Raw genomic sequence first — 19,981 nt, 5'->3', positions numbered from 1 at the left:
CAGAGAGAGAGGGAGACACAGAATTCGAAGCAGGCTCCAGGCTCTGAGCTGTCAGCATAGAACCTCACGGGGCTCAAACTCACGGGCTGCAAGATCATGACCTGAGCTGGTCAGACGCTTAACCGACTGAGCCACCCAGGCTCCCCAGTCTTGACCCATTTAAAACCCCTCTCAGTCAGTTAAGCATCTGCCGCCTGATCTCAGCTCAGGTCTTGATCTCAGGGTCATGAGCCCTGCTTTGGGGTCTGTACTGGGCATTGAGCTCTGCGCTGGGTGAGAAACCCCCTTTAAAAAAAGAGAACCCGTCTTTCATTTTGCTATTTTTTTCCCTTTTATCACACGTCCTTCTCCTGTAGGCAGTTATCTAGTTTTTATTTAATATGTTTCTACTCTACATATAGGTCCCCTTTATTGGTGCCCAGTTCTCCGAATTTTGACAAATGCATAATAATGTAACCACTACCACAATCAAGATATAGAACAATTCTATCCCCACAAAAAATTCTCTAAGGCTGCCTTTTTTTTTTGTCATCAACACGTCCCTTGCTCCATAGCCCCTAGTAGCCGCTGCTGTATCGTCTTTCCCCGTGATTTCCATAATTTCGTCCTTTCCAGATGTCATACATTAACCAGCCTCTCAAGTCTGGATTAGTTCACTTGCTAATGCACTCGAGGTTCATTCATGCTGCTGCGTATATCAATAGCTTGTTTACTTTTATCGCTGAGTGATATTCCACTGGGTGAATGTACCACAGATGATGTATCCACTCCCTGGTTGAAGGACATTTGGGCTATTTCCAGCTTTGGGTGACTGTCAATGAATTTGCTCTAAACGTTTGCGTAAAAGTTATTGTGCTCTGTCTCTCTCTGTCTTTCAAAAATGAATAAACATAAAAAAAAAAAAGAGGCATAGAGTAGTATTTCCTTGTGGTTTTAATTTGTATTTCCACAATCGCCAGTGGTGTTCGACACCTTTTTATGGGATTATTTGCCATCGGTATGTCCTCTACGGTGAAGTGTTTGACCAAGTCTTTGCCCACTTACCAACTTGAGTTGTTTTCTTACTGTTGAGTTTCGAGAGTTCTTCACATAATCTGGATATCCTTCATCAGATATATGCTTCGTAAATATTTCCTCCCAGTCTGGAGTTTACCTTTTTATTTCACAGTATCTCTTGTTGAGCAAAAGTTTTAGTTGTTATTAAAAAGTACAGTTTATCAACTTTTCTTTTATGGATCATGCTATTGGTGTCATGTCTAAAAACTCTTTGCCTAAATCCAGGCCATAAAGACTCCTAGTCTATGACTCACTTATTGGATTTCTTAATAACTTTATTGGTTTTTCCTCCATGTTTATCTGGTTTTTTTCAATGATTTTTACTCTTATTTTTATTATATCCTTTCTTCTAATGACCTTGAGCTTAATTTGCTCTTCTTTTCCTGGATTCTGAAAAACTTAGATCTAGAAGTTTCTATCATTGACTTTAGACCTATCTTCCTTTCTAATAAAGTAACATAAAACTATAACTTTCCCTCTAAACACGGACTTACCTGCATCCAGAAATTTTTGGTTTGCTGTATTTTCGTTATCATTCAGTGCAAAATATTTCAAAACTCACCTTGTGATTTTCCTTCTCTGATGTTTGAGTTCATTAGAAGTGTGTTGTTTAATTTCCAAGCGTTTGGGATTTTTTTTTATTGTTCTTGTTTTTTTCGGGGGATCTCGATTTAATACCATTGTGGTCAGAATTTTGCTTTTTATTCCAGCATCTGGTCTGTCTTAGTAACCACAGAATGTGCTCCTGAAAAGAATATGTATTCTACAGTTGTTGGGCAGAAGGTTCTATAAATATTAATTTGATCAAATTGGTTGAGAGTGTCTTTCACGTCTTTTGTATGTTTACTTATGGTACCATTTACTGGAAAAGGGTGTTAAATACTTTAATTGAAATTGTGGTTTATCTGTATCGCCTTTTAGTTTTGAATGTTTTTGTTTCAGGTATTTTATTTATTTATTTATTTTAATTTTTTTTTTCAACGTTTATTTATTTTTGGGACAGAGAGAGACAGAGCATGAATGGGGGAGGGGCAGAGAGAGAGGGAGACACAGAATCAGAAACAGGCTCCAGGCTCCGAGCCATCAGCCCAGAGCCTGACGCGGACCGCGAGATCGTGACCTGGCTGAAGTCGGACGCTTAACCGACTGCACCACCCAGGCGCCCCAATGTTTCAGGTATTTTAAAGTTGTTGCTAGGTATATGTATATATTTCATATTGCACTATCTTCTTGATGAATTAATCCTTATATCATTATAAAACGTTCCTCTTTGTCTCTAGTAGTACCCTTTGCCTTGAAGTCTACTTTGTCTGTCATTAATAGAGCCACACCAGGTTTCTTATTCCTTTCCACTCTTACTTTACATCTGTGGCTTTGATTTAAGGTATCCTTTTTGTAAGTAGCATACAGTCAGGTCTTGCTTTTTCATCCATTCTGAAATGCCTACCTCTTAGTTGAAGTAAGCAACCAATTTTTAACATCTATTTATGCTGCTGTGTGTCCCTTTAACGCACTGCATGGTTCGCCTTGCTGTGTGTGCATCCCCCATTTTGTGCCCACCCGTCCTGCCTGTGATGCCTCCAACTCCCCGATCAAAGATACTATTGCCGTGAACGTCAATGTACAGTCCCCTTAGCTCGCTGAGATTCTGTTTGGGATGTTTATTCAGAGTAGAATCACTGGCTTCCAAAATTTACCGATACTAAACTTGACAAAGGATTGCCAGATTCAATAGTATGTCCACATGGTGGAGGGAATGATCCAGAAGGGAGAGGAAAAAAAGATGATGGGTAAAGAGGAAACAGTGGGGAAACTTGCTGCAGTCACATGCTTGAGACAGTGAGAGGGTCTGGGACCTACTGTGCACGCGGAAGGGTTTGCCTTGGCCAGGAACCAGGACAGTGATTCCCAGAGGAGGAGGGAAAGAGGATGTTTAGGCCAATACAGGTAGACCGGTAGATGTGGGGAGAAATTTTCTTCTGTGGCTTCTGTTTTCTCAGGGATGTAGGAAGCATCCTGTGAGTAAGGATGGGGCAGGAGGCACTGGGAATTTAAACAGACGGAAGGTATGAAATGGTTATCCTGGAGATCAGGCATGTGCATGGACCAAGGCAACAGCCTGATTGGTGGGCACCTTTGCAGGGCACGGTGGCCCTCAGTGGGAGCCAGCAGTACTCATGGGAGAGGCCCAGAATGGGGCAGCCCAGCACAGGGCTCAGGGTGCTCCCGTTAGCAGTATTCCATGTCTGGCACTGCACTAGGCTCTGTGGGCACAGGGTGGGCAGTTCAGGGAGGCTCGCAGCCCTTACCCTGCGGTGGGGACAAGCAAGCAGCTTATGAGATCGTCATGGGCTTACCATTTTGCTTTGCAGGATGCCAGGGGAGGCCAGGGATGCTGACAGTGCAGTGGGTGGGGATCTTGCTTTTCGTTTCGGTGAAAAGTTCTTTAATTATGTGAGCATGCTGCTCAGCAAGGTGTAGGTGCTCAGTGCTGTTTTGTCTGTAGCTTTATTTTGTGTTGTAAGAGTGATGCACGCCATATCAAAGGATGTTAGAAAAATGTAAAAAAAAAATCATAAATAAAAAACTAAAGATCACCTGAAATTTGCCTCCGCACCCCCCCCCAAAAGGTAACCATGGTTAATTAACATTTTGATGTGTTATTATTAAAGGCTAGGTCTGGTCCCTGCCCTATGGGCCCTTGAGATCTGACCTCCTACCCAGGTGTGAATGACAGCCTCATACCAAATATAGCCAATGAGCAGCATGTTAGGCTACATGGGCCAAGGGGGTGACCTCCCCATTCCTGGGGGGAAATCAGGGAGGGCAGCATGGAGGAGGTGGTCCAGGAATTGGGTCTTGAAGCCTGAAGGTCCTTTGAGCTTGTCTTGCTGTCTTTTTTTCCTCCCATCTATCTCCCTTTGTTCAGTGTCTCTCTAGGATCAGACCAGTTCCTGCCCCCCCCATCCCACATGTGGCTGAGAGGGTGGACATGCTCGAGGTGAGGCAAGTGGGGAGAGCTAACTCTATGTGAGGAGCAAAGCAGCAGAGCAGCCATGAGACACAACTCCTGAGAATGTCATTCCCCCATAGCCCCACCTTTTGTGCAGCGCACAGCCCGAGGAGCCATACCTGGTAGTCACGTAAGGAGAGTTCCTCCACCCCTACTTTAGCCCATGGCCTGGTGCCCACAATAGAGCAAGAGAAGGAGCAAGGGCACTTGTTCCACCCTCCGGGGTCTGTGTCTCCTTCCAGACAGCAGCGACAGTGAGCTGGAGCTATCTACAGTGCGCCACCAGCCAGAGGGACTGGACCAGCTGCAGGCACAGACCAAGTTCACCAAGAAGGAGCTACAGTCCCTCTACAGGGGCTTCAAGAACGTGAGTGCTCCCCATCCCCTTGGGAGAGGCCCGGACCCACCTAGCCCTCCTGGCCCAAGCTCCAGGCAGGAGAGACCCTGGCCCAGGGGCACCTTCTAAAAACTTCTCCAGGGCACAGCAAATACCCCAGGGGCCTTGATGGGTCTCTTGTTTTGTGGGAGAGCTGTCTGGGGGTGGGTCAAGTCCCAGAATCAGTATTCTGAAGGCATCATCTTCCATGCTGTGTGTCTCTGATGCTGGCAGAGGGGAGGAGCATAGGGAGGGACCAACTTGGCATGAAGGGACAAGCCGCCACCCTCCCACTCACCCCCCCCCGCCTGCATCACCCTGCCCCACCGCTAGGCTTTTCCCAGCTCGGGCCTCAGTAGAGCCCAGCAGTATCTCAAGCAGCAGGTATCCCCAGAGGGAGGGGCAAGGCCAGACCCTGTGGAGTTTGGGCGGGGGGGAGGGGGGGGGTTTGCTAGGGATGGCTGAGGTCACTGAGGAGGTGGCTTCCTGCTGCAGGAGTGTCCCACGGGCCTGGTGGATGAAGACACCTTCAAACTCATTTACTCACAGTTCTTCCCTCAGGGAGGTGAGTCTGAGGCCAGTCCCCCCTGGCTCTTCCCAACCCTCCCCGCCCGCCCCCCATGGCACCTCTACAAACAGTGGGTGTCACCTTTAAAGGGGAAGGGATCCTTGCCTCCACCCTTTGCCTGCAGCCTGGAGCTGCCTCTGTCCTCTTGGAAAGGTGGGGCACTCCAGCCCCGGAATGGCGACACACCCCAGCCCTTGCCCTTGCTCTCCCCAGATGCCACCACTTATGCACACTTCCTCTTCAACGCCTTCGACGCCGATGGGAATGGGGCCATCCGCTTTGAGGTAGGTCCCCGTTGCCCCCTCCCACACCCCCTGCCCCTCTAGCCCACAGTGGGGGCGGGTGATCTCCCTGCCCGGGTGCCACCCTCTCGGGCCTTTCAGTGGCCCAAACATGATCCTGGGTGTAAACGATCCAGTGTGTCAGCCAGAGAATGGGTGGACTGTGCCCTGTTGGCCCTGGGCCTCGCTGAAGTTAGGGACAGTCTGGCCACTCTATTCTCATTCAGCCTTTGTTTCCATTCCAGGGCTGCCAAGCCCAGGGAGCTTCTGAGGCACACGTGAATTTGCATTTGAAAAGGGGGCAAGGATTAACTCTGGGGTCCGTGCTAATAGTGGGGGTTGCAGGCGCCCAGCCCCAGAATCTATCCCTTGCCACAAAACAGGGGGAGCATCCAGCCTGAGCTAGCTTGGTGAGTGACACCTGCCCCCCCCCCCCCCGGGAGGGCCCTGCCGGGCTCTGTGGGGCGGGCAGAGACGTGGGCGGCACCTAGGCTGGCCACACGGGACCATTTGAGAGAGGCCCCGTCTGTGGAGCCCAGGCCCCAAAAATAGCTGCAGGCGAAAAGCTGAAACCTCTTTAGAGAGGAGAACCTTACTGAGAGCTGGGCCTGATCGATAACCACCCTGCTCGGCTTCCAGGGCCAAGGGCAGCTGACAGGAAAGCAGAGGAACGAGCGGGCCGGGCTCAGAAAGCCCCTGGACGAGCCGGGGTGTAATAATAACCTGTCGGTAATGCTGCTCAGTTTATTTTTATGCCGCCAGCCAGCCGGCACGTTGACACAGGGGCAGACCGGGTGGGGTGGCCCAAGGCCACAGCCTTGCCCTGTGACCACAGGGGCCCCACCCTCTCCTGGCCACACTCTTGGGGCTAGTGCCTGTGTAAACCTACAGTGTTGTCATCTGTTTTATTTTAAAGGAATACCTGCACACAGTAAAAACCCCAGCATTACCAGGGCACGCAGGAGAAATTGATTGTCCTACCCTGTGACCAGTCTCTCGTGTATCCTTGAAGGGGCACCGAAGAGTTCTGGGAATAAAGTGTGAGAAGCACTCGTGTAATGGACCCAGCCAGGGCTCTGTGAGACAGTTTTTCTCATTCGGAAATCAGACGATCAAACAGCTCACCAGGGGCCCAGTGCGTGGTGGGGGCCAGGAAGGTCTCTGTCACCCTCCTGTGGTCTTTGCTCTCGCCCCCCTGAGGGAGGGGTCTGGTGGTCCCTTTAAGGTGGTAGGCAGGTGGGGTGTGCTGTCAGTGGCGGGGTTAGGGACACCGGTGCCGAAGCCCCTCTGCTAGGCACCTTCTCAAAAGGTCCTACATCTGTGGCATCCTCCCAGGCCTTCCGCCTGCTTCTCTGCCATGAAACCCTTTCCTCCGGTTTCATATGGGTGTGTTTGCTTATCTTAAGGACCTTCTTGACTGCAGTGTTCTGCTCTAGGAAAGCTTTTTCAGAAAGAGAGGAGGGCACTTATGTCCCCAGGGACCTTTCAATCAGCAGGCCCTAATCCTGGGTGCACCACGGGTTGGGATCCCCATGGCTGGAAGGACCTCAAGAGGTGGAGGTGACTCTTGACCCCCCCTCACTGCCTCAGACTGAATCTTTCAATGTGCCCTTAAAACAGAAAGTCAGGGGGCGCCTGGGTGGCTCGGTCGGTTAAGCGTCCAACTCTTGGTTTCCGGTCAGGTCACGATCTCACAGTTTTGTGAGTTCAAGCCCCGCATCAGGCTCCATGCTGACAGTGCAGAGCCTGCTTGGGATTCTGTCTCTCTCTGTCTCTCTGTCTCTGTCTCTCTCTCTGCCCCTCCCCCACTTGCACTCTCTCTCTCTCTCTCTCTCTCTCTCTCTCTCTCTCAAAATAAATGAATAAACTTTAAAAAAAATTAAGAGGGGCGCCTGGGTGGCTCAGTCGGTTAAGCGTCCAGCTTTGGCTCACGTCGTGATCTCGCAGTTTGTGAGTTCGAGCCCTGCATCGGGCTCTGTGCAGACAGCTCAGCGCCTGCAGCCTGCTTCGGATTCTGTGTCTCCCTCTCTCTCTGCCCCTCCCCCACTCTTGCTCTGTCTCTCTGTCTCTCAAAAATAAATAAACATTAAAAAAAATTTTTTTTTAATTAAGAAAACAGAAAGTCAGGTCAGCTTATTGATAGTTACAATGATCCCAATCCTTTTTTTTTTTTTTTTCTGTTTTTGAGAGACAAGACACATATTAATTAAAGGTGAACAAAACAGCACACAAGCAAACCTCATCTTCACCAAGCGGGAGCAGTGGTCCCGTGGCCCACCTCAGGGTCTGCCCGCTGCTCTGTTCCTCTTGGGTCCTCTGGGATTCGCCCACAGGAGGGAGCCTGGCGTTGGCCTCCCCAGCCCAGGCACGGGCCACATGTGTACATTGCGATGCATCACAACCCTCTGTGCCTTCTAGGGCCTTTTGTATTCGACCCACTCATTGTACCAGCACGCTGCTGCTCCTTTGGAGAGTTAGGCCCACTTGTGTGTCTGGAGGAAGGTACGGCTGCCTCTCCCTTACCTCCCCCTGCAGTAACCCACTCCCTGTGCTGTTCACTGGCCAAGCCACATGCGACTGCAGAGTTATAGTTACTAGCTTATGCCTGCAAACCTCTGCTTCCCCCCTCTGGCTGAGCCCCTCCTGTGTGCTCCACTGGATGCCGCTCATGTGCACCCAGGGGTGCCTTAGCCTGGAAACCGAGGCCTCTCTGTGTCACTGTGCCACTGCAGAGACCCTCAGCCTCCCTGTGCTCTGCCTCAGGGACAGCCGCAGAGCAGGGGCTGTGGACACGATGGACGTCACATGCCTCGGAGTTAAGATCAAGGAGTTACAGCTAGTGACAGTTCCACATGAGATTGTGCTGTGTGGGGCTGGAAATTAATAAACGTTTGCTTATTTATTTAGTGTGTGTGTGTGTGTGTGTGTGTGTGTGTGTGAGAGAGAGAGAGAGAGAGAGAGAGAGAGAGGGCACAAACGGGAGAGGGACAGAGAGAGAAGGGGAGAGAGAATTCCAAGCAGACTCCGTGCTTTCAGCCCCGCGTGGGGCTCCATCACGAACCGTTGAGATCGTGACCCGAGCTGAGATCAAGATGTGGGATGCTTAACCGACCGAGCCACCGAGGCACCATGGGGCTGGACGTTTGGAACTGCCAAGTACTCCAACGTGTGCTGGCGGGACAGGAGGGCGTCTGTGTGCTAGGGAGGATGGATGGTCTCCCAGAGGACATTGCCACACATCTCCCTCCTGGTACCGTCACCACTGTTCTCATACCCACACTCTTAGGGACATGGAACGGAGGCGTTCCTCGGTTGTGGCTGACCGTGAGGGCTTGTACACGGCAGACCTGGGTGTGTGCAGACAAGACAGGGGGATGGTGTTGCCAGCACCCTCCGGCGGCCCGCACTAGAACGGGCCATTCCCTGCTGCCCCCGGTCGGACTGCACGCCCTTGCCTCCCACCGGGAAAGCCCGTCAGACCCCAGTGACGTGATTTCAGGGACGCTTCAACTCCTCATTAAATCATGCCCGAGCTTCAGTGATTATTCCCCACACTTGGGCACGTAAGAACTATCACCTTTCTCCTTTAACGTTTTCAATTTCTTCACTTATACACACCAGGCTTTAAGAGTCCAGTAGATTTACAGGATGTGCTCTGGAAAACCAGCTGTTAACCACCCACCCACACACCTGCGGAGGCAACCCCCTTCTGCTGCTTTAGGGGATTTGCACCATTCGTCTCCATGTGTCCGCATAGTATGCTTGTTGCTGCTTCCTGGCTGCCCGGTTAAAATTTTGTTATTATTATTGGTTTTTGAGAGAGAGAGCACAAGTGGGGCAGGGGCAGAGAGAAGGATACACAGAATCCTTCTGCAAGGACTGGCTCCAAGCTCCAAGGCTCCAGGCTCCAAGCTCCGGGCTGTCAGCACAGAGCCCGGCATAGGGCTCAAACCCACAAACTGTGAGATCAAGACCTGAGCCAAAGTCGGAAGCTTAACCGACTGAGCCACCCAGGCGCCCCACTGGCTACCCAGTTTTAGACCACCCGCTCTCTGCTGTGGGGATGAGAGCTGGGTCTCCCATACGCATACACCTTTCCCATCCCCTGGCTTTCCAGAATGCTAGGATTCAGGTGGGACAAGGACCGTGGTTTTACTCTGATGACGTGAATTTGATGCCCCGCTCAGCCTTCTGGTGAGCGGATTATGTTTTTCTTTTCCGCGCATTCTTATTTTGCCTCCAGTTAACAGTGGTCCTGGGTTTTCAGTTGCCCGGGGTCTGTGACCTCGTCATGAATTCACCTCCAGGCCTTTCTCCAGTCTCGGAACGAACGAACGAACGAATGAACGAACGGGCATCTCCCTGAGGACGCTCCTCAGCCTCCAACTGGCTCCACCTCCTCCCCTTTCCCCCGGGTGGGTCTCCTGGTTCTGGAATTCTTCATCTCCCTCGTCCTTGCTTTATTCTGTCCTTTCAGGGGCACAGCTTCCAGCAGCTTCCTATGAAAGAGTATGTGGGAGATAACTTTGGAGCCTGTGGATGTCTGGAAACATCTTCGTTCTATTCTCCCTCTTGCTCGGTACATTGTGTGGGAGCAAAGCTACGGTGGGAAGCTGTCCTCCTTCCCAGCGGTGGTGGCCTCACTTCTTGCAAAACCTGCCCAGTCCTGACCCTGTGTACAGGACCTGCTTTTGTGTTGTCCATTTGGTTCTGTTTTTCTCTCTGGAAGCTTGTAGGATCCTCTTTTTTGCGCCTGGTTTACTGAAATGCCATCATGACCTGTGCCCACAGGCAACACTGTGGGCTGTTTCCATGCACACGTGTTTCCACGTGCTTGGCCTCGGCAGGACCTGGACGCTCCCGGGTCTTCCATCCTGGCGGGTCCTTCGTCTTCTCTAACCGGCTTTCCTCCATTTCCTCGGTTCTGGGAGCCCCTGGTGCTTGGGCATTGTGTGCTCTATAGGAGACCTCTCATTGTCCTCTTTTCTGTTTTCCAGCTCTTTTGCCTTTTCACACGACTTTATGGAAGATTCCACTTGCTCTCCCAAACCCTCTTCTGAGTCTGTCATTTTGCTTTTGTTTTTTTTTTTTTCCAACGTTTATTTATTTTGGGGACAGAGAGAGACAGAGCATGAATGGGGGAGGGGCAGAGAGAGAGGGAGACACAGAATCGGAAACAGACACAGAATCGGAAACAGGCCATCAGCCCAGAGCCCGACACGGGGCTCGAACTCACGGACCGCGAGATCGTGACCTGGCTGAAGTCGGACGCTTAACCGACTGCGCCACCCAGGCGCCCATTGCTTTTGTATTTTTAATACCCAGGAGCTCTTTCTCGTTGTCAATTATTCCCTTTTTGTAGCATCCTATTCTTATTTTAGGGATGCCAGATTTCCAACCTTCACTTCTGGTCATTTTTGTTACGTCTTTTTTCCTCCTGGAATAATTTTTCTTTCTTCCAGATTGCTTTCCTCTGTTTCCCTTAGTCTCTCTTTCTTGTGGTACAGGCCTCTTCAGATCCAGAAGATCTTAGGTTTGAGTGGTAACCAAAACCCTTGGTGCACGGCCTGCCCCGCCCCGGCGCCCCCCCCCCCCCCCCCGCCCCCAATCTGCCGTTCTCCACTTCCTGTTCCGGGACAGCCCTTCTCTGCTGCCTTCTTTCAGAATAACCTGGGAGGACCCTGTGGGGCAGAGAAGGCTCAACCTGCAAGCCTTCCGGGAAATGGAAGGGAGGGTTTGCTTTTCCACCAACTGCTAAGAGCAGTTGGAGTTTTCACACAGAAGCCACTGGAACATTTATGTCTTATAACATTGTAATAAATTCTCTGTCACACCTCAGAGGTGATTCCAACACACAGGTATGTCATGACCCCAAAGCTGAGCACTATTGGTTTAGCTTTTAAGCCATGAGTTTTCAAGCACCTTGACATGCAGATCCTTGGTAAACTAAAAGTAGAACATTCTCCTTTATTAAAAGAGCACCCAAGGTCTTCTCTTTCAGTAGCCATGCATTAAATGGGTCTAAGACACCATGTATTTGAATATCTTTATTTGAGAAGATAAGCACCAGCCACCATGCCATTCCCACCACATACACACACACACACACACACACACACACACACACACACACACATGCACACACTCACAAGGTGTTGACCTAATGGACATCATCAGCCTGCTCTGTAATGAAGGCTCCTTACCTATAGAGGTGTGAAGGCACACAGCAAACCGGAAGTAAAATCTGGGCATCGGACTTCTCACCCTCCCCTCCCTCCACAGGACTTTGTGGTCGGCCTCTCCATCCTGCTGCGAGGAACAGTTCATGAGAAGCTCAAGTGGGCCTTTAACCTCTATGACATTAATAAGGATGGCTACATCACCAAAGAGGTACAGGGCGGTCGAGGGTGGTGGCCGTCTGCCCCTCTTCCTCTCTACTGCTCCACACTCCCAGCCTCTTTCCTCCACTCTCCTGCCACCCTGACTGTCCTGTCTCCCTTTCCTGTCCAGAGACACGGCTCTCAGCTCAATCCTGGAGGGGACAGCAGCCAGGGGCTCTCCTCCTCTCCCAGGCTCTTGGTCCTGGACATCGGGGTGCAGGGGATTGTGGAGCTGGTGTGCCCCTCACCGGTTCAACCAGTATTCTCAGATCATTCTCTCTCACAGGGAGGTCCTGAGGGAGACACAACTGGAGAAGCTAGGGACAGGGGGAGGAGGAGTGGGCCTCAGCTCCCCCCAGTCAAGGGGGCAGTGTGGACCCTTAAGGCAGGTGGGGGACCTCACCACACAGGTCTACAGTCAGGTTTTGTTTTGCCCAAACATTTTTTTTTGTGTATGAAATCGTCGCTACAATTTCAAATTCTGGAGACGGAACACCAAAATCTATCTCCAACTTCTGGAGAATCAGAGGCCTGCACTGAATAGACTAGATGGGGGTGAGCTCGTCTGTCTCCAGCTTGAACACCCCGCCTGCTCACTCACTGCTGCCCTGGCAGTGCCTTCACCCTTTGGGGCAGCCCCTCTCCTGGGGCCCTGGTACCCCCCTACATCCTCGCAGCCAGGCTCATGCCTGGCCCTCTGGCCCTGCTCCAGGAGATGCTGGCCATCATGAAGTCCATCTATGACATGATGGGCCGCCACACCTATCCGATCCTGAGGGAGGACGCGCCTCTGGAGCACGTGGAGAGGTTCTTCCAGGTGAGTGCTCCAGCCCTGGGCCTGGAGGGGCAGGGCAGCCAGGGGAGGGAGGGGGCTCCTCCTCTTAGGACAACCCTGAGCAAGCCACTCCCCTCTCTGAGCCCCACTCCCCCCACAAGGAGGTTAAACCGGCACCCCCCACCTGGCTGGTTGTCAGGATCCCCCACTCCCTGAGCCCCTGAACCTCATCACAGGGCAAGCCAGGGCTTGTAGATTCCAGGGCAACTGACATACCAGGCCAGTGTTCCGGTGCCTTCCAAGAGCTCTCCCAGCTCCTCCAGAGAAACTCCATAAGAGGAGTGGGGTTGTGGTGCCTTTGTTCTGTGTCCATGGGGACTAAAGGGGCTGAAGCTTCCACCTCCCGTTGGCCGGTGGCCCCTCCTGTGCCTCAGTTGCTCCATCTGCCCTGGCTGCCTGTCAGGGAGGTGAGGGGGTCAGAGGAGCATGGGGATGCGTTCTTGGAAGTGTAAGCCCAAGAAAGCTTCTAGGAAGTGGCTGGGTGTGGGGAACAGACTGGGGAGATGCCAGAGAGGTCAGCTGTGCCACGGAAGTAGTTAGGGAGGGCACTTTACGTGGCCTGGATCCAGGGTAGGAGATAGATGGGACAGGCCGGGATGGAGGCGACCCACAGACTCACTGAGGGCGTGGCTTGAATTACAGAAAATGGACCGGAATAAGGATGGGGTGGTGACCATTGATGAGTTCCTGGAGACCTGTCAGAAGGTAGGTGGCATCCGGAGCTAAGGGAACCCAGGGTCCTGCCCCTGCCAGTCCCCGAGCTCCTCCCGACCTCCAAACTCCACGTTCACACTTTTGTCTGGGCCCCATCCCTTTGCCACCTGCTCCATGCCAGCCTACAACCCACAGCCCGTGGCCTCAGTATCCTTTGGACGGCCTTATAGTGCCTCACACCAGAGGGGACAGACGTGGGGCAACAGGAGGATGATTGGGCCGTTGGCCCTCCGGACAGGGTCACGCAGTGAGAGAGGTGCCTGGAGCCTCCCCCAGCGTTGCAGGTGACCTTCGTCTGCAGAGCAGCCTTGTGCGTGAGTGGGAGCGTGGCATATGCCTCCACCGGCCTCAGCCATCTGCGTCGCTCCCAGAGTGGCCTCTCAGGTGCCCCTGGCCTCCATCTGAGTAGAGCCAGGGGACTTTGTCCGTCAGTGAGACAGCAGCCCCCAGATGGGCTTGCAGTCAGGCCGTGGGGCTGAAGACAGGCTATGACTCACCAGCCGCCCCTTCACCCAGTGAGACAGACAGAGTGGTCGCCGCAGGGTTCTGAGTCCCCGGCGAGAACCTGCTCAAGGTAGGACCAGTTTGGGCACTGTCCCGGCCTGCCCACCCAGGGTCTGACCAGGTCTCTCATCCTTCTCTCTCCACACAGGATGAGAACATCATGAGCTCCATGCAGCTATTTGAGAACGTCATCTAGGACATGTCGGTGGGGAGGGGTACTTGAGTGGCCATTGCCACCTCTGCCCCCAAAGACACCTCAATCCTGCCAGGAGCAGCCTCCATGAGAAACTTTTTTCTAATATATTTGAAAAAGTGAACAGTTTGCTCTGGACACACGCATAAACACACACACACACACACACAGCCCATTCCTCTGGGCTGGTGGGGGGTGGGCAGAGGTCAGGGCGGGGCTGAGTCTGGCTGGGAGCTGGATCCAGGTGATGAGAACCACATACCCCGGCTAGTCCCTGTCCCAGGCCAGCGGGGTGGGGCTGCCTCTGGACTGGGCACTGAAAGAGCAGTGTCTGCAGGCTGCTGGCCATGGGGTGCTGCCAGGGAAGTGCTCAAGATCCCCTACAGAGGAGGCTCCAGTCTCCAAAGGCCCTTCTGGTGTGAGCCCCCTCACCCCTCCCTCCTACCACCCTTCTTTCCCACCATACATGGGCCAGGCTCCGGGGGCTACTCTGGCCTTCCTGTCCCCCGGCCACTCTGCCCACTGACTACACTCCCAGAATGCCTGTCCCCACAGGACGCTTGAAGGGGCAGCAGGATCAAGGGAGGGGGGATTAGGAAAGAGGTGGTGATGGAGACAGGCTGCTGTCGCCTCGAAACGCTGCCCTGGGGTCCCAGATGCCTGCCACTCCACTGAGCTGGGCAAGCTCCAGGGATAAGGGGCCCATGGACTCTCTTCCGTCCGTCCTGGGAAGGGGGATATTCAAGCTTGGGGGTTGGGCTTCTCGGTGGAGAATTGGAGGGGAACTGTCTGCCGAGTCCACTGAAATGGAAGAAGCTTTCCCTTGCCCCAGTCCTAGCTCAGTCGGAATGAAGTGGGTAGGGCTGCCCATTCGCCTCAAGCACTAGAGCGTTCAACCCCAAGGTCTTAATAGGTCCTGAGAAGAGGTCACAAAGATCAGGGACTGGGAGCCAAGGAGCCCAGGTGGCAGAACAGGCCTGAGAAGGGGCTTCTCCCTCCTTTCCTGTCAGCCTCTGTCTCCCTTGGCCCCCAGCTTGGATGAGCATCCCCACTACCACTTCCTGGTTAGGGTCCTGAAGCAGTGTGGCCACGCCTCCACACACAGGCTCACGCAGCCCCCTACAAAAAGCACAAACACCCAGAGTGGCTCAGGTTGCAGCCCACAAGGGGAGCCAGGGACACTCTGCTTTTCCAAGATCAGGCCCTGCTAGTGAGCTGAGGCCTGGGCTGCAGTGGCCCCAGTACAGGCAGCCCTGGGGAAGAAGCATGGGGGTCAGTTCTGTGCCTCAGAGCAGTGGGGGCTCAAAGCCCATCCCCAGCCCAGCCCACCAACATTCAAAAGCACAAACCCCAGGGACTCTCCTTGACTGGGTTCTGCTCTGGGGATGGAGGCTGATGTCAGCCTGGAGACAGAGCCAGGAATGATGGCTGAGGGGCCTGAGGCTGAATCGTAGGCCAACAGAAACCTCCAGGAGAGAGAGATTAGCTGCTCCCACCCGTCCAGGGCTCCCCAAGAAGGCACCCAGTTCCAGGTAGCATGGGCCTTTCCGAGGAACATTCCCATACAATACATTCCACCGGCTGCCATCCCGTCTCTGCTCAGGCCTGGCCCTAGGGTGAGCAGGGCCCTCAAAGGAAAGGTGGGATGGTGGAGGCTGTGGAGACTGGCCTGATTTGGCCGCGGGCACCCCTTGGCACCCACACACAGGTGGTCCTCTCCCTCGGAGTTGCACTGACACCCCGTCTCCAGTTTGACTCGGGGGTCTTTCTTCCCTCCTCCAGGAGGGCATCAGCTTTCCCTGGCTCAGGGAGCTTCTCCCTCTCCATCCACCGCCAGCCCAGCCCTCCCAGCCGGTGTAGCTGTGCTTCTAAGGGGCTAAGGCCATAGGAAAGGGTCACCACCGTGCCCCTGCCCCTCTTGGCCTTGGGCCAGACTGGCTGCACATCCAACCAAGAGGGGTCTGTCTCCCACGCTGGGATGCGGACTGGCCGCATGTCTGCATGGCAGAAGTGTCTCCCTTGGGCGCAGCCTGGGAGGGTGGTTCCTGTTCTCAGCGCCCACAAATATTCAGTCCTGTATATTTTAATAAAATAAACTTGACAAAGAAGAGGGACTCTTGTTGGCTTTATCCCAACTCTGAATTTCAGTACAGCCCTTCCCATCCCTGCTGCTATTAGCCATGGCTCCTGCCCAGTGCTGTGCTGGTAAATGTCTTTTGCATTCCCCGAATTGTAGCATTTGCCAATTTCCACGCTCGCTGGATTTCAGGCTCTCACTGTGGTATCACTGAAGGCGGAGTCGGGAAGAAAGAGAGGCCCACAGTTGGGAAGCCTTTACGAGAAGCTCCAGTCCTGCAACCTATGCAGAGCCAGTGGGGCAGGGTGACTTCTTGAGGTGCTACTTGTATTTCATTCCCAGACCATTTTTCTTTTCCAGTTCCAGGAAGTCATTTCTGCCGTGCCCCCTTGGCTGGAGGGTGCAGGTCACAGGGCAGAAGTAGAATCTATCTGAAGGCATCTTCCTTTCCTGGTTTTATTTTCAAAAGCGTAAGCTCTGGATTATGCCAGGGGAGGGGCAAGAAGTGAGAACCTGACAGGGAAGAGATGAAGGGGTTTCCCCCACTCAAGGATGGGGAGGAAGGAGGTTCTGGGGTCGTCTGCTTCAACGACCAGACCCCAGGCCACGTGACATCACCTCCACAGTGAACACAGACCCACGCCTCCATGAGTCACCAGGTTTGGCCGGTGGGCATCTCAACAATAGTTGGGAGGAGAGACGACAGGAACCCACTTTTACCATCACACACACCAAAGGCTCCACTCCGCCTGAGCTCCAGGGCCTCGGCACAATCCAGGTAAGGAAGCCCTGACCTTGCTGTCTAGGATGGGATGTCCTGCATTTGCCATCGGCTGACCTCCATGCCGAGCACGTTCACTCTGGTCACAGCCTAAAGAGCACAGGTGGGGAAGCTGGGCTAAAAGATGTTAGGTCCTCCCAGCTATTAAAAACGGGGCCAAGAAGTGGCTGTAAGCTGGGTGTAAGCACTGAATCACCTACTTCGTGACGGGCTACAGAGCTCAGAGTCAGGAAAGTCCACCATCCATCCATCTATCTCCATCCATCCATTTCTACATCTGTTTTCCACTCATTGACTCAGTACCTTCCTCACCTGGACACCCAGTGCAGAGATGGTGACCAGGCTATGCCCCCTGTGTGGCTGGGTGGCAGTGAGGGGTTCAGAAGGAGCCCTGAGTTCAGGGACAGGAGACCTTAGTCGTGACCTGGGCCTGAACTTGGGACAAGTCCCATTCTCTCTCTCTCTCTTTGTTTCTGTCTCTCTGGGTCTTGACATAGAAGACAAGGAGGGAACACTTTCCAACTCATTTTAAAGACTGGTATTACCAGGATTTTTAAAAAATCAATCATAGGATAAGAAAAAAAATTACAGGACATCCTCAACTATGAAACAAAGATGTAAGAAATATCAGTAAACTCCTTTCAACAATGTTATATTAGATGTACATGATATATGCAATATATCATGACAGAGAGGGGTTTACCCCCCAGAAGTGCAAGGTTTAACACTTAAAAATATAGGCTTTTCAGTTTCCAATAACATGGAGTATCTGGGTATCTGGATTATTCCTTCCACCTAAAACAACTAAAAATCTAGAATAAAAGAATTTGTTAGAAGCATCATTGAACTGCCCAAATGGTAAAGCATTCTTGGACCAGGAACTGAGTGGATGTGGAAATTCAAGATGTAAGCAGAGCCCTGAAAGGATTTTTTTGAAACAGGTGAGATTGGCTGTGCTTCCGTTTCACATCCTGCCAAAGCCCAAGGAATAAGAGATAAAGCCCAGGATCCACCCAGGTGAGGAGTCTATCAAGAAATCCTTCCTCCCTAAAACTGGACCACCAGTTACACCCTTGGAGATAATGAAGGTGAAATAGAAGAAAACCCAGCCGTTCCCACATTCTCCCAGGAGACTGCAAGAAAAGTTGACTACCTCAAGCCCTCGATAAAACAGTAGGAAAACTCACCCCTAAAATTAGGAATCATGAGCTAAACCCCATGTGAATTTGCAGCCCAAATTCACACAGAAAATATGATTGGGAATTTAATTTGTAGTGATCCTTGTACAGTTAAGGAAAATGAACAGATTTCAGTCAACAATGACTAAGTATTCAAAGAAACAAGGCACCGTAATTGATATTTAGCAGAAACAACAGGTTGCATCAACAGACCCAGAGGGCTTCAGATAATGGAATTACCAGACACAACTATAAAATGACTCTATTTAATACGTTTATAGAAATAAAAAGCAGGGGCACCTGGTGGCTCAGTCGGTTAAGCCTCCGACTTCGGCTCAGGTCAGTATCTCATGGCTTGTGAGTTCGAGCCCCATGTTGGGCTCTGTGCTGATAGCTCAGAGCCTGGAGCCTGCTTTCGATTCTGTGTCTCCTTTTCTCTGCTCCTTCCATGCTCATGTTCTGTTTCTCTGTCTCTCAAAAATAAATAAACATTAAAAAAAATTTTTTTAAGAAATAAAAGGCATACTTGAAAAGGCATATAGAAAATACACTATACTGAACGCCTAAGCATATGTGAAAAAAGAAGTAAAACTTCTGGAAAAAAAAATACACATATATATCACATTTAAAACTCAAGGAATGGGTTTAACAGTAAATCAGGCCCAGCTGACAAAAGAATCAGTGACTTGGAATTCTAAATCTAAAGAAATTATTCAAATTGTAACTCAGAGAAACGAAAAAATAGAAACTACGATACAGGTAAATAAACAGAAAATAGAGTGAGAAAATAAACCTTAAATCTCATTGGGGTCCCTAAAGAAAAAAAATGGAAACAGCTGGGAAGTTCTAGACTTGACCAACACTATTTTAGTCATGGTTCTTCTGGTGGAAGAGGATTGGCTCACACGACCATGGGGACTGGCAAGTCTGAAATATGCAGGGCAGGGTGGCAGGCTGGAAACTCAGGCAAGAATTGAAGTCCAGAGTTTGCAATCTTGAGTCCAAGATTCATAGGGCGGGCCAGCAGGGCAGAACCTGGGGCAAAATTTCTGTGGTAGTCTTGAGGTAGATTCCTTCTTCTTCCAGGAAACCTAAGTTTTGGCTCCTAACGCCTTCAACTGACTGAATAGGCCCACCCACATTCTGGTGGGTAACCTGCTTTACTTAAAGTCTCCTGATTGTAAATAGTGAGCACATCACAAGATACCTTCACAGAGACATTTAGATTAGCGTTAGGCCCCATAGCTTAGCCGAGTTGACACAGAAGATTAACCATTACAGAAACAAATACACTGATTTAAGAAATTCAAACAAGTCCCAAGCAGGCTAAATGAAGGAAACTGTCACCTAAGACATATGATAGTGAAACTGCAGAACACCAAAGACAAAGATCACCGAGCCAGACAGACAGGAAAGAGCGACAGACTGACAAATGACATCTCATCGGTAACGATGATGCTAAAAGACAGTGGAATATCTTCAATGTGTTCAAAATAACTGTCCACCTGGAATTTTAGACTGGGCAACATAAAAATGTTCTCAGACAAACACAACTTTGCCATCAACAGACACTTGAGAAAATCCTGAGAGATTTACTTCACCTCCCCCAGCTACAAAGTCCGCGGTACGAAAGCATGAAGAACACAGACAGCAGTAAATATTCAGCCCGGTTCCCTGTTCCGGGCACTGCCTCTGTGAAACTTCCCTGGTGCGTGCAGTGTCCTTCTGCTACCAAGCCTCTTTCCCCACACTCTCACGGGCCCCAGGGGTACCAATTGGTCTGAAGACCACCCTTCCTGCAGGATGTGGCCTTTCACATACTAAGCCATCAGCAGCTTATGGATTAGCTGCCCTGGGAAAGGTGTCAGGGCTGGTCCAGTCAGCTGTGTGGGCCAGGATGAAGTGACTGGCCACCCAGTAATCAGAAGTCTGGACTAGAAGGGCTGCCCAAGGTGGAGGGGGTGGTAGGGATTGAGGGAGGCTTCTTATCTAAATCTCCTCCTCCCCTCTACCCTGCCCCAAGAT

At 51.6% G+C, this 19,981-nt stretch overlaps 1 protein-coding gene across 2 annotated transcripts in view; it reads left to right on the top strand.

Moving 5' to 3' along the window:
• The window catches only part of KCNIP3 (potassium voltage-gated channel interacting protein 3), a 78,547-nt gene extending 62,519 nt beyond the window's left edge, over positions 1-16,028 (top strand). For both annotated transcript variants that reach the window (XM_040496664.1, XM_040496665.1), the window contains 7 exons: positions 4,312-4,436; positions 4,941-5,010; positions 5,227-5,297; positions 11,577-11,684; positions 12,387-12,491; positions 13,152-13,214; positions 13,876-16,028. In XM_040496664.1, coding sequence (XP_040352598.1) covers positions 4,312-4,436; positions 4,941-5,010; positions 5,227-5,297; positions 11,577-11,684; positions 12,387-12,491; positions 13,152-13,214; positions 13,876-13,923 — 590 coding nt within the window. In that variant the 3' untranslated portion in view covers positions 13,924-16,028. The remainder of the gene's footprint in view (positions 1-4,311; positions 4,437-4,940; positions 5,011-5,226; positions 5,298-11,576; positions 11,685-12,386; positions 12,492-13,151; positions 13,215-13,875) is intronic.
• The last annotated feature ends 3,953 nt before the right edge of the window (positions 16,029-19,981 follow it).

The sequence above is a fragment of the Herpailurus yagouaroundi genome, unplaced genomic scaffold, assembly GCF_014898765.1.
Source record: "Herpailurus yagouaroundi ecotype Mexico unplaced genomic scaffold, PumYag 188, whole genome shotgun sequence".
Classification (NCBI taxonomy): domain Eukaryota; kingdom Metazoa; phylum Chordata; class Mammalia; order Carnivora; family Felidae; genus Herpailurus; species Herpailurus yagouaroundi.
This window is presented reverse-complemented; position numbering and strand designations above follow the sequence as displayed.